This window comes from Mobula birostris, chromosome 13, assembly GCF_030028105.1.
Source record: "Mobula birostris isolate sMobBir1 chromosome 13, sMobBir1.hap1, whole genome shotgun sequence".
In the NCBI taxonomy this organism is placed as follows: domain Eukaryota; kingdom Metazoa; phylum Chordata; class Chondrichthyes; order Myliobatiformes; family Myliobatidae; genus Mobula; species Mobula birostris.
In genome coordinates, this window is record NC_092382.1 from 32,406,126 (window position 1) to 32,420,327 (window position 14,202).

The window sequence follows — 14,202 nt, forward strand, 5'->3', positions numbered from 1 at the left end:
CAGCGTTTTATGTTCGTTCAATCTCCGCCTTCTCGCTGTACGATCCAATCAGCTCCGGCTTTTCAGATCAGGACTCTCGAAATCAGTCACGGTGACCAGGAAATGCGTCTCACTCTCTCATTGTAACAGAGACAGGCCCTGCTCTCTCCGGATCGCTTGGATGACGTTCACTTTACTCTCTCTCTTTCTGTTCATGACGGTGGGTGAGAGAAACTCTCTTTGAGATCATAATCGGATTCAACACAGCAGCAGATATTTGTAGAACAGCACACAAGATTTGATCTGGATTTTGAGCAGAGTACAGATTCTCTGATCCAATCAGCGCTGCCGCTTGTGACGTCAGAATCCAATTATCTGCCCCGCAAACCCGGAAGTGCGGCTCAGTCTCCGAGTGTAACAGAGATCGGCGCTGCTCTCTGTCGGGATGTCGGGACTGCCCTTCGCAGCGCTCGTTCTTTGTCTCTGCATAACGGCGGGTGAGGGTCGCTCTCTCCAATCGTCCGTGGTCGTATCATCAACAGTGGCGGGTGGTTGGAGGAAAGAAGGGCAGGTTACAGGGGACGATCCTACTGAGCTAAGTACAGATCTCAGCTGTCTGTGCTGATTGAGCCCAGTACAGCTCTCCAGTCTCTCCGCATCTGTCGCTTTTCCCTCATACCATTTTCTCTTCCTCAGGTCAGTCTCAGCAGTTCACCATTTTCGTTGAGCACAGCCAGATAAAGGTCACCGTCGGGGGAGATGCGCTCTTTTCAGTGCGGCCGTCGGGCAATGTCAGCAGTGGAGACTGGATTTTTAAGGGGGAAACAATCGCCCAGTGGATCAACCAGACCGTGACCGTTGACAAGGCCTACACATCGCGGGCTTATGTATTCATCTCCAATGGGTCGCTTCTGCTGAAGTCGTTGAACATGTCGGACAATGGGGAATACCGTGTGACTATCGTTCCAACTAATGGCTCCCGAACCTCAGCGACCATCTTTCTGCGTGTTATTGGTAAGTGAGACAAAGCTTTACAGAGTCATGCAATCTCGGACTATAACATTCAATTTTATTCCTGTGGCGACAGAATACAATATGACCTGTACTTTTCGTTGTTGGATGACCCATTGTTTCTGAATGAAAAAAAAAATTTGTACCGAGTGAACAACACAGATCTGCATTAGATTTAGTTTGAAGATCCTCTCGGACAACGTTCGGCGATGATCAGTGGCTGTGGGTGGTGAACCTCGCCTCTACCGCACCCTGCCGGTCCCAATTTGCGGACTGTTCAACTCTCACCCGGCCCAGTAAAGCTGTAGATTAGGAACTACAACAGGATCAATGAACAGTCCACGGGAGTGGACAAGACAACATACAGTGCAAATACAAATATAAATAAATAGTCATAAATACTCAGGACATGAAATCACGGGGTAAGGGTCCTTAAACTGAGATCATTGGTTGTGGGAACATGTCACTGGATGGCCAGTGGGTGTAATTATCCGCTTTGTTCTAGAGCCTGATGGTTGAAGGGTTGTAACTGTTCTTGAACGTGGTGGTGTGAGTCCTGAGGTTCTTGTACCTTCTACCTGATGTCAGCATCGCGAAAATAGCATGTCCTGGGTGGTGAGGATATTTGAGGGCAAATTATGTTTTCATCCGACAGCCGTTCATGTAGATGCACTCAGTGCTTGGGAGGGCTTTACCGGTGATGAACTGGGCCGTGACCACTACTTTTTATAGAATTTTCCATTCAAAAGCATTGATTTTTCTCATACCAGGCCGCGAAGCAGTAGGTCAATACATTCAGCATTACACATCTATCGAAGGTAGACGCCATGACGAATCTTCACAATCTCCAAAGGAAGTCGAGGAGCTGCTATGCAGTCTTCGCTATTGCACTTGTGTGCTGGGTCCAGGACCAGCACGTCCGGCAAACAGTTGGAATGCTCCCCACGGTACATCTGTAGAAATTTGCGAGTATCTTCTGTAACATATCAGATCTCCTCAAACTACTGATGAAAAATGGCCGCCGCGGTGCCTTCATTGCAAATGCATCAATATGTTCGGCCCAGGGTCGAACCTCAGAGAGGTTGACATCCAGCATCTTGAGACCGCTCGCCCTTTCCACTTCCGTTCCCTCGATGAGGACTGGTGTGTGTTTGCACTCGACTAACCCTTCTTGATGTTCAAATCACGTCCTCAGACTCAGTGAAGTTGAGTACAAGGTAATTGTTGCGGCACCTGTCACCAAGCTGATCTGTCACTCTCCCGTATGCCTTATCGTTGCATCGAAAATTCTGTCAACAATAGTTGTATCATCGGCAATTTGACGTTTGGAATATGATCTGTCACTAGTCACGTCGTGTGTGAAGAGAGCGTATATCAGTGAGCTAAGCAACCATCTTTGAGTGACACACACAAAATGCTAGTGGAACGCAGCAGGCCAGGCAGCATCTGTAGGAAGAGGTACGGTCGACGTTCCGGGCCTCAGCCCTTTGTCAGTCCGAATGACAATGGGAGCTCCGGTCCCCCCAAACATCTGAAAGAGGTGCAATTAGGTTTAGTAAGTTTTGGGACTGCATTCCAGGAGCCAGGGTCGAGTCGACGCTTGCGGGCTTAGGCCATCAAGATTCCCGCTGAGGTGATATGACGCGAATGACGAATTTTACTGTAGGGTTAGATGTTTTGATGGGACATAAAATTCACCTTGAAGCTTATGGTTAGGAATTGCATTATCATTCCTCGAATAGGCAGAAAGAATTCTGAGAAGAATTTCATACAGCCTTAAAGGCGCTGAAAAAATTCACAAGGATGCTACTGGAATGGGAGATTGTTCAAGTTATCCTCGGAGCGTGGAAGGCCTTGGCCTGACCATATAGAAGTTTGTGAAGTCAACAATACAGATTATTGGGATGTTCACGGTATTTTCAGCAGAAGCGAGGAATCTGAAACTATGAAAGGAAGCTAGCAAATAATATGAAAGAGGATACTAAAAGCTTTATCAAGTATATAAAGAGAAAAAGAGAGTTGAGTGTAGATATAGGACCGATAGAAAATTATATTGGAGAAATTGTAATGCGAGATACGGAGATGGCGGAGGAACTGAACGAGTATTTTGCATCAGTCTTCATTGAGGAAGACATCAGCAGTATACCGGACACTCAAGGGTGGCAGGGAAGTGAAATGTGCGCAGTCACAATTACAGCAGAGAAAGTGCTCAGGAAGCTGAATGGTCTAAAGGTAGATAAATCTCCCGGACCAGATGCAATGCACCTTCGTGTTCTGAAGGATGTAGCTGTGGAGATTGCAAAGGCATTAGCAATGATCGCTCAAAAGTCGATAGATTCTGGCATGGTTCCGGAGGAGTGAAAGATTGGAAATGTCACTCCGCTATTTAAGAAGGGGTCAAGAAAGCAAAAGGGAAATTATAGACCTGTTAGCTTGACATCGGTGGTTGGGAAGTTGTTGGAGTCTGCTGTCAAGGATGAGCACCTGGAGGCATATGACAAGATAGGCAGAACTCAGCATGGATTCCTGAAAGGAAAATCCTTCCTGACAAACCTATTATAATTTTTTGAGGAAATTACCAGTAGACTAGACCAGGCAGATGAGGTGGATGTTGTATATTTAGATTTTCAGACTGTCTTTGACAAGGTGCCACACATGAGGCTGCTTAACAAGACAACAGCCCATGGAATTACGGGAAATTTACATACATGGATAGGGCGTTGGCCGATTGGCAGGAAACAGAGATTTGGAATGAAGGGATCCTATTTTGGTTGGCTGCCGGTTAACAGTGGTGTTGCACAGGGGTCCGTCTTGGGGCCGCTTCTTCTTACGTTGCACATCAACGATTTGGATTAATGAATAAATGGCTTTGTGGCTAAGTTTGCTGATGCTACAAAGATAGGTGGAGGGGCCGGTAGTGCTGAGGAAACGGAGAGTCTGCAGAGAGACTTGGATAGCTTGGAAGAATGGGCAAAGCAGTGACAAATGAAATACAATGTTGGAAAGTGTATCATTATGCACTTTGGCAGAAGAAATAAACGGGCAGACTATTATTTAAATGGGGAGAGAATTCAGAATTCTGAGGTGCAACGGGATTTGGGAGTCCTCGTGCCAGGAAACCCGTAAGATTAACCTCCAGGTTGAGTCGGTGGTCAAGAAGGCGAATGCAATGTTGGCATTCATTTCCTGCGGAATAGAGTATAGCAGCAGGGATGAGATTTTGAGGCTCTATGAGGCGCTGGTAAGACCTCACTTGGAGTATTGTGGGCAGTTTTGGGCTCCTTATTTAAGAAAGGATGTGCTGACGTTGGAGAGGGTGCAGAGAAGATTCACTGGAATGATTTCAGGAATAAGAGAGTTAACATATGAGGAAAGTTTATCCGCACTCGGACTGTATTCCTTGAAGTTTAGAAGAATGAGGAGAGATCTCATAGAAACATTTCGAATGTTGAACGGCATAGACAGAGTGGATGTGGCAAACCTGTTTCCCATGATGGCGGGGTTTGGTACGAGAGGCCACGACTTAAGGATTGAAGGGCGCCCATTCAGAACGGGGATGAGAAGAAGTTTCTTTCAGCCAGAGGGTGGTGAATCTATGGAATTTGTTGTCACGGTGGCAGTGGAGGCTAAGTCATATTTAAGGCAGAGATTGATAGGTATCTGAGTAGCCAAGGAATCAAAGGTTAGGGTGAGAAGGCGGGGGAGTGGGACTAAATGGGAGAATGGATTAGCTCATGATAAAATGGCGGAGCAGACTCGATAGGCCGAATGGCGGACTTCTGCTCCTTTGTTTTATGGTCTTATGCAGAAATATCCGCGCATCACTATTTTAAATTGACACCCCTGTATCCTCAGGTTGTGCCTCCATATCCGAGACACTCCCACTGCATGAAACACACTTTCCACATCTACTCTGTCTAGACCTCCCAACATTCGTTGAAAGTTTCAATGCGGTTCCCTCCACGCCACCCCCCCGACAATCCTTGTAAATTCAAACGACTGCACACCCAGACCAATTAAACGTTCAACGTATGTTAACGCTTTCATTCCGGGGGTAATCCTTGTGAGACAATATACAACTCTAAACTGACCCAGTCAAATTGCTGTGAAAATGAATTTGTCACTGATAAAGACGTGTTCTCGGAATGTAAGATATTCATTTTCTTTGTGTGTTAACAGAAAAAACAGATGGCAAATGTATCCTCAGCTCTGGCGCAATCCTGGGCATTGTGGTATTTTTCCTTGGCGTGATCATGATCGGCGTAGTCAGTGGATGGTTGATCACCAGGAACACTGACGGGTAAATGCATGTTTTTATTTTTTTTTCCCGAATGTCACCTCTACTTTCATTTAGTGCGGAAGATTTTTCTTTTTGGCAGAAGTGGGTTATTGGAAGCTTTAACGCGAATTTGCGATGCAGCCGGTGAACGAAGAAGGGGACACAAACTGGAGCTGGAGGAAATTGGCGAGTCAGGCATTATTTGTGGGGGAACATGAACAGACCCTTTTTAGATGCGGGGATGCAGGACGAGGAAGTGCTTCACACGGCACAACGGGTCCTGGGATTTGTTTCCGAAACAACAATTATTGAAGTCTGGAATGCGTGCATAGCAGGAACAGAACTATTGGCCGTGTTGAAAGTTATTTTTTCCTGCCTCCTCAGCATATGACAGGAGGCAAGCTAGGGATTCAGAAATGGTGCAGAAGAAATATACCAGAGCGGATACTGGGTTCAGGGACAGATTGTGCTTTTGGAAGCACGCTGTTTCCTGGAAGGCATTTTGAGTGGAGTTCATACTGAAACACATAAACATCGGAGTTCATATGTGAGTTTGAATTTGCTCTCCCACATCACTGAGTACAGGATTAAAGTCTAGAGACTCAAGATGAAAGAGGCAGCCATTACAAGTCAGGGTGAATGGTTACAACAGGAATTCTGCAGATGCTGGAAATTCAAGCAACACACATCAAAGTTGCTGGTGAACGCAGCAGGCCAGGCAGCATCTGTAGGAAGAGGTGCAGTCGACTGCACCTCTTCCTACAGATGCTGCCTGGCCTGCTGCGTTCACCAGCAACTTTGATGTGTGTAAGGTGAATGGTTAGTTTCCCAGCAGTTTGCTGTTGGAACAGGGGAAGCTCTGTTTGCAGATTTCCTAAGGGCGGATCAGCTGCGGCCTTTAAGAGGGAAATGGATAATTAAATGGTGACGATTCATGTCCAAGGTTCAGGAATGGAACACGGACGGTGCATTGGTGTAGATCCTCACCAGGCACTGATGTCCTTTTCCGTGAGATAACGGATCTATGAGTGAATATTACCCTGTCGATAACAATCAGTTTCAGTCACAGTGGAGCAGTTGGTCAATCCGCACGTCCCCGGTGTTTAAGGAAAATGGGGACCGCTCGGTCTCCACCTGTTGGCATTTTAAACCTCTTTACCCAAGGAGGAGCTAAAATTGATTAGCAACTCTAGAATTATGCCACAGATCAGGAGACATCCGTGGACAGAATCAGTATTATCTTGTACGTGGACGTGGCTTTCCTGAAGTGTGAGCATTTGTTTGAAAGTGGGCTGCGTTCATTAATGCAGGTGTGTCACTTTCTCCTGGAAAGCTGAGGTCCGAAATTCCAGAACGTTTTCTATCCATAACCCATTATGGTCACTGTTGTTGAGATCGAGTAGGACTGGAATCGGGTATCCAATAACAGGAACAGTATCAAGGAATGAATAGAAATTATCAAATGGAATTATAGGGGTCGTTCTCATTCGGTGTATCAGTGAAGGAAAGTGACATCCTGCCGAATTCATGTTTTGACCTTTGTTTCTGTTTATTCAGCATCAAAGATCCACCGCAATCCAAACACGACACGAGCACCAATTCCAGAAGAAAGAGTGAGTGAACCCCGTTTGAACTGTTCTATTACTGAGCCCACGGAAATCTAAACATTGCATTTAAATATGGAAGCTCATAGCGCACACAAGCTGGAGGTCGTTTTATCTTGCCTATCGTTTGGTATCCCAGTGAAAAAAGTTTAAATTTTGAACTGAACATTACAATATCAGGGGGAGATGGAATTGTAGTTTAGTGGACTTAATTTCCCTTCATATTGATCAATATAGGCCCTCAGTTACTGGTCTTCTGTACAAGAGATTACGTGTTTCAGTCAACTGGATGGGACGTGGCTCACGCTATGGTTGCATTTTTTTGGGGCCCGGATTGACGTCTGCAGTACTAACAACGGTCCCTACCGCTCTTCACCGTTGTGACATATCTGTTTTGTTCTCACAGGCACCTTGGATACAAACGCTGCGGACGCATCGGAAAACTATGAAAATTTCCCAAGGAATGAGCAGGTTGGATGTTTGTATTATGTTCATGGCCTCAGTCATTGTTTTGCGAAGGAAAGATAAGAACATCGGTAATGTGATCGGTAGCGTCCATCGGGCCCTTGGGCACTGATTGGCCATTTATGTAGATCACCGGTTCACATTTCCAGTTAACTGAGGAACAACGCCTCAAAGTAGACCCAAACCAGATAGCAACGAACATCGACCTTTTCCTACCCGTGTTTTTGTTCACTTCCCTCTTCTTCTATTCTTCGCCCTCGACTCTTATCTCTTATCTTCACATGTCCATGAACTTCCCCGGAGACTCTCCATCTTCGATTTCTACCATGGTCCAGTCTCCTCTGTAATCGGATTCATTTTCCTTCAGCGCTTTACCTTCCCCACTCTCCAGGCGCACCATTCACCTTCCACATAGACAACCTTCCTCTCCCACACTTATTGTTTTTTTTTTTTTTTAAATTCTGGCGCCTTTCTGCTTCCTTTCCAGTCCAGCAGAACGCTTTCGGCCCAAAACGTCGAATGTTTATTAATTTTCATTGATGCTACCTGAAATGCTGGGTTCCTCCGGCATTTTGTGTGCGTTATTCCGGATTTCCAGCACCTGCAGAACTTCTTCACCCGAGTTATTTGCTGTTTCTGCAGAATACATTATTGCTGTACAATGCAAAAAAACAGATCTTACTCTGAGTGGAATATATTTCATGAAGGATCCTCTTTAAATGTCCGGTCAAAGCGGGAAAGACACAAGTGGAAGCGGTGGTTAGGTCTGCACCTGCCGGACTGTGATCAGCGATGATCTATGTGAACGTTTAGAGAAATAGCAAATACGGTCAGCATCCTGAGGACACAAGTCCATATCCCCTCTCTGTGACGTGCAAATTCTGATCAGGAATAATCTCTCAAGATGTTTGGTTCTGAAGGCGAGCTCCTCGTCAAATAACATTCATCATGCTACCCTTATTGCTGAATGCTTACAAATCATCTAATGCTGTCCGGAAGCGTTCCTGGTGTCAGAGAAAATATGTACTTTCCTGACACTGAATCCGAAACACGCAGTCTGTCGAACGGCGAATGATGCAATATGCTCCAATCAGCAGTGAATGTGAAAATTGATTCTCCCTTTTTTATGTGCAGACTCAGAATACAATTGTTATGCACTTGGTTAAACGCTTCAATAGAAATCTTCATGTTCTCGTTCCAGGGCACAAGGAACAATGCAGATGATGGAAATTCCACTTATATGGTAAGGACTACATTTGCGTCAATGCCTTCTTGAAGTAATTGTTTCCACTTTACACAGTAAGGGACAGACGCTGAGGTGAGACATTCCATAGCGGAAATGAAATCGAAGAGGCAGCAGTTGGGGACAAAGACATGGCGGATCCATTCATGAAGTATTATGTGTCAATCTTTGCTGTGGAGCAAACTATCAGTCTGACAGTGTCAGGACACGGGAGTGGCTAATAAGGAGAAGATGCAAGGCAAGCTGGAAGGGCTGAAGGTAGATGAATCACCTGGACTAAATGGACAAGATTAACTGCACCACACCATTCTGAAATGGGCCACTGAAGAGGTAGTCGAGGGATAATTACTGATATTCCAAGCTACAGATTGCTGTGGAATTGTTTCTGAGGACTGGAAAGTTGCAAATATCACTCTGATCTTTTGAAGGAAGAGAAGCGAATGACAAGGGATTATGCTCCCTTTCGCTTGGGGATCATGACTGTCTGTCCCTGATCCTCTTTTCATCATGGTCTGACTATTCCGTGTTACTTTCAGACAGAATTTATTAAATAAGCGCAAGTATTCTTCAGTATTATTGCTGTTCTCTTCTATCACAAAATGCTTTTAATAACAAAATGCTGCTAATCATGCTGATTTCCTCACATTAACAGGGACTTGTGCTGCAGGACCGATCTGTTTACAGTGATCTGAAGAGGTATGTGAATGGAATATTGGGCTGACGATACACAGTGTCACTTGTAAAGGAAACGTATCTACTAATTCCAGGTCTGTGAGTTATGCAGTGCGATGGTTGTGTCCATGTATATACTACACTGTGATTAGCAGTTTCGAGACACGTAACAACGCAAGATTCGAGTTAGGCGGTATCATACAGCGTTTTATTGATATTGAAAGGAACAAATTTTCTGGGCCTGTATCTATATGAAATATACTAGTTGTTTTCAAGGTTGCATTGTCACGATGTTTTAGCACAGATTCGAAAATCGTCACCTCGTAATTTTCCTCACCAGCAGCAGCACTTCCGGGTTGCTGACGTAGTCAGCATAAATGGTGTGTTGTTTCCTCAGATGACGTCACTGGTGAACGGAAGAGGATAGTTGGCAGGTGAATTGACACAGAGGATGGACAACCATCGAGGAAAAAGCCATCGTTCAGAATGTCTTTCCTTGTTTCTGTATAATTGTTCCCCATGTCTCCGTAGGATTCTCTCTGCGTTTCACATCCTCACGATGAAGATATCACTGAAGGTTTTGACTCGTTAGTATCAAAGCAGCTTAGTTTTCTCAGCTCAACCCAGACCTTACATCCCGTAATTGCCACCTCCACACTGCCACCAACATATTCCCTCTCAACGTTGCTGTGTGATACAATTTCTATACCGTTCTGACCCCCATCATGGGCCGATAGTTTTCTGACCACTTGGTACGCTCAGAAACATGAAATATCGTAGTGTTTCGCTCTCAACCCTCAGCATAGCTCCGTTATTCACTTGGCGTGAGGCCGGTTCAGCGGCACAAGCGGCCAAGTGGGAATAATTCCATTAATTTCACCCTTAGCGTCACGGAGCTCGCTGTGAGCAAGGGATACGTATTCGCCCACTGAGTACTGTGTCAGTCTCCTCGTATTCAGCTTCCATTAGTGTCCCAGAGGCAGAAACCCATTTGGACAGAGTGGTGGGGATACGAGGATGGAAGGCAGGAGTGTCTATCCAGGGACTAGAAAATACCTAATAAACTTTCGTGTTTCCAAGCGAAGCAGCAAATAACATAGTCTCTCTGCTCTTAAGCCTCAATCAACCCTATTTTACTCAGGTGCTGTTAGCATTGCGAGTTCGGAGATGAAGTCCGGCGTCATGTGTAATAAATCTGTAGATCTCCCTATCCAAAGTCCGTGAAGGTTAATTGGTCATTGTACAGTGTCCCGTGGTTAAGTTACTGTTAGAACATCGAACATAGAAGATAGAAATCTACAGCAAATTACAGGCTCTTCGGCCTACAATGTTGTGCCGATCATGGCACCTACTCTGGAAACGGCCTAGAATTACCCTGCCACACAGCCCTCTATGTTTCTAAACTCCATGCGCCGATCTCACAGACACTTAAAAGATCCCCACAACACCCTGGAGGAACTCAGCAGGTCGGGCAGCATCCGTGGAAAAGATTGGTCAACGTTTCTGGCCGGAACCCTTCGTCGGGACGTTCCGGCCCGAAACGTCGACCGATCTTTCCCACGGAGGCTGCCCGACCTGCTGAGTTCTTCCAGCGTGCTCTGAGTGTTGCTTTGACCCCAGCATCTGCAGATTATTCTGTGTTTGCACTTAAAGATCCATTGCATCCGCCTTCGCTGGGAGTGCATTCCACGCACCCTGCACTCTCTGTGTGAAAATCTTACCTCTGACCTTCCCCTTGTACCGACCCCCAAATTCCATAAAGCTATGCTCTCTCGTGTTAGCCATTTCAGCCCTGGGGAAAAGCCTCCAGCTGTCCACACGATCAATCACCGTCATCGTCTTGTACACCTCTATCAGTCACCTCTCATCCTCCGTCGCCCCAAGGAGAAAAGGCGGAGGTCACGCAACCTATTCTCATAGACCAGGCTCTCCAACCCAGGCTTCGCCCTCGTAAATCTCCTCTGTTAATGGGGTTTGTCGTCGGTTGCTGAAAGGCTATTCCGCTCTTTATGGCTGAATAATAAACGTAATAAAACAGAAAACTTTGCTGAAACCCTGAGTTGCCTCCTGATTTCTGCGTGAATTAGCTCAGTAAATGATTATCAATCCGAGTCACTGATTCAGCCGAGATTATGACGTCACTTCCTGTTTGAAAAATCCTGATTTACCCCATAACCCGTTCACATCCCCTGGTTCTTCCACCAGTCTCCCTGGTGTCTATGTTTCACTGTAACGCAGTTACCTGATTTTTTGTTGCGTATTATGGATTCAAACTTCTTCTTTCTTTGCTCTTTGGTTCGTACAGCTCAAGGTGGCTGGGGGGTGGCGAGGGGGGGGGAACAGACGTGAATAGGAACTGGCACCTCGGCCAACGAAAACCATCATGTGAGATTAGAACAATACATCTGCCGATATGAGATCAGCTCCCCTCCATTCCCCGCGTAAATGCCCAAATGACACTTAAACTGCAATTCACTGCTTCCCCTGACAGTGCGTTCAAGGCACCGACCACTCTCGGTATTTCATGTAAATCTGGATTTCACTTTTCCTTCTCTCACCTTCTCACTAATTCCTCTCGTATTTACCACCCGCCCCCAATTTGTGCTTTCCGTATTTTTTTTTCTTTCATTTGGATAACATGAATCAAATTATATCAGTATGGGCTCCTGCAGCCATTAACCCATAGTATTCAAGCTGATTGTGTTGTCTTCTGTCACTGTTGGAATTCAGCAATTCACCTTGCCGCTGTCCACCTGAATATAATTTTCTTTTTGCGTGTACCCCTGAATCTCACGCAGATCGCTTTGAATTCCACTCAGTTACATGAAAATGATTTGATAACCTGAGTCCATTCCAGCTGCCCTGACTCTGGGACCAGTGGACTGTCTGTCACCATCGGGAGAAATAGAGAGGCCTCCGGTAGCTCGCACAGCGCCTGCTGTCTCGACATTTCGGTCTCCCCAGATGCTTCAGTCGGCGAAATCGGCGAGGAATCGGGTCACACCCAGAGCCTCACCCCGAAAGCACTCGTCGCCGAAGCAGCTCCAGAAAATCCGGAAATAATGCAGGCCGCTTGGCAGTTTCCCAGAACGGGAACACGTAGTCCGGGAAGGAGACGAAGGGTGGGAATAAGGGAACTCTTTTCGGACTGGCAAACGGTGACGAGTGGTGTTTCACAGGGTCTGTGTTGGGAAAGGTTCCTTTCCGTCAGATGTCAATGAGTGGGATGGGGGTAGTCATGGTTTTGTTGTAAGGTTTGCAGACGATTGGAAGATAGATGAAGAGATATCAAATTAGAGAGGCTAAAGAAGGACTCAGACAGATTGGGAGAATGGTCAAAAGAGGCAGTTGGAATGTACTTTCGGAAGTGTTTGAGCATGCACTTTGGGGGATGAAATGGAAGGTTGACTGTTTCCTAAATGGAAAGGAAATACAAGACAAAAACTGGGGTACAAAGGGACTTGGGATTCCCTGTGCAGGATTCGCTAAAGGTTGACTTGCAGGATCAGTCTCTGATGACGAAGGTAAAAGAGGTGTTGGCATTCATTTCAAGAGGACTCGAATATAGAAGCAAGATGCAATATTAAAACTTCATAATGCCCTGGTGAAAGATCACTTGTGGCATTGTAAGCAGGTCTGAGCCGTTTGTCTGACAAACGATGAGCTGAAACTGATGAAGAGTTCAAAGCAGCTGTGTGGAAGTCATTCCAGGGTAGAATGGCTTGTTCAATGAATAGCTTTCAATGGCCCTGGGCCTGTATACAGCGAGTTCAGAAGAATGAGGGGTGACCTCAATAAAAGCTCTCGAATGGTGAAAGGCTTTGAGAGATTGGATGTGGAGAGGATGTTTTCCATAGTGGGGGAATCTAGGACCAGTTGACACAGAGAGAGTGGATGTGGAGAGGATGTTTCTTATGGTGGGAGAATCTAAGACCAGAAGACACGTCCTCAGGATTAAAAAGCGTACATATGAGAAGAAGATGACACTCGAAAAATAAAAAAAAAGAGGCGATAGGAGATCTGAGATGGACGTGGTCTGTTCTGGCGCACCCGCGGTGACCCGTGTTCAGTCACGCTCCCCATCTTCTCTGTCTCTCTGTTGGTGTTTATAAAGAGTTAACTTTCTGTCGATTTAGTTTCTGCAGATGGCAATCGGCTGCTTCCCTTGTTGTAAACAAAGTCGGTTCCGAACAAACTGGCATTGTGTAACACATACTTCCCGAGCTCAATTCTAAGAAAAACCAAGAGAAAAAACAAAAAAACTTCTCACGAATGTCAGCCTTTGACGAGCTTAGTCCTATGTTGTCAGGTTAGAGATCCTGTCTCAAACTTTCTTTTATCCTTATACTGTCCGCAACATCTGTTGTCAGATGAGCACAGGGGAACAGCAACACAAAACAATTCTCCGGTCCTCTAACATGCCGAATCATTCAGTAGAATATGTCCCAAACACTTCACTCCCAGGTCCCTATCACACTCGATCCCCTGCCAACTCACCCCTCCCCGACCATTCCATTATTCTTCTTCCAGACTTTAAATGCCTCCGAGTAATCCGAGAGATTGATAGGTTCTTGATTTGACATGGCATTAAAAGGTAACGGGGAGAAGGCTGGGAACTGGATAAAGAATGGTAGGGTGAAGGAACCATGGGTGACAAGTGAGGTGGAAAATCTAGTCAGGTGGAAGAAGGCAGCATACATGAGTTTTAGCAAGCAAGGATCAGATGGGTCTATTGAGGAATACAGGGAAGCAAGAAAGGAGCTTAAGAAGGGGCTGAGAAGAGCAGGAAGGGGGCATGAGAAGGCCCTGGCAAGTAGAAACATAGAAACATAGAAACTAGGTGCAGGAGTAGGCCATTCGGCCCTTCCAGCCTGCAACGCCATTTGTTATGATCATGGCTGATCATCCAACTCAGAACCCCGCCCCAGCCTTCCCTCCATACCCCCTGA

The 14,202-nt window shown here is 45.9% G+C and overlaps 1 protein-coding gene across 2 annotated transcripts; it reads left to right on the plus strand.

The window, feature by feature from the left end:
* The first annotated feature begins 267 nt into the window (after positions 1-267).
* LOC140206696 (V-set and transmembrane domain-containing protein 5-like) lies at positions 268-10,743 on the plus strand. Of its 2 annotated transcripts, none has more exons than XM_072274856.1 (8): positions 268-476; positions 676-993; positions 5,170-5,290; positions 6,827-6,882; positions 7,280-7,344; positions 8,540-8,581; positions 9,234-9,348; positions 9,651-10,743. In XM_072274856.1, exons 1-7 carry the CDS (start codon positions 425-427, stop codon positions 9,300-9,302), a joined length of 723 nt encoding a protein of 240 aa, XP_072130957.1. In that variant the 5' UTR covers positions 268-424; the 3' UTR covers positions 9,303-9,348; positions 9,651-10,743. The 2 variants fall into 2 exon arrangements, with proteins under 2 accessions (XP_072130957.1, XP_072130958.1); XM_072274857.1 differs by having other exon boundaries at positions 270-476; positions 9,234-9,277.
* The last annotated feature ends 3,459 nt before the right edge of the window (positions 10,744-14,202 follow it).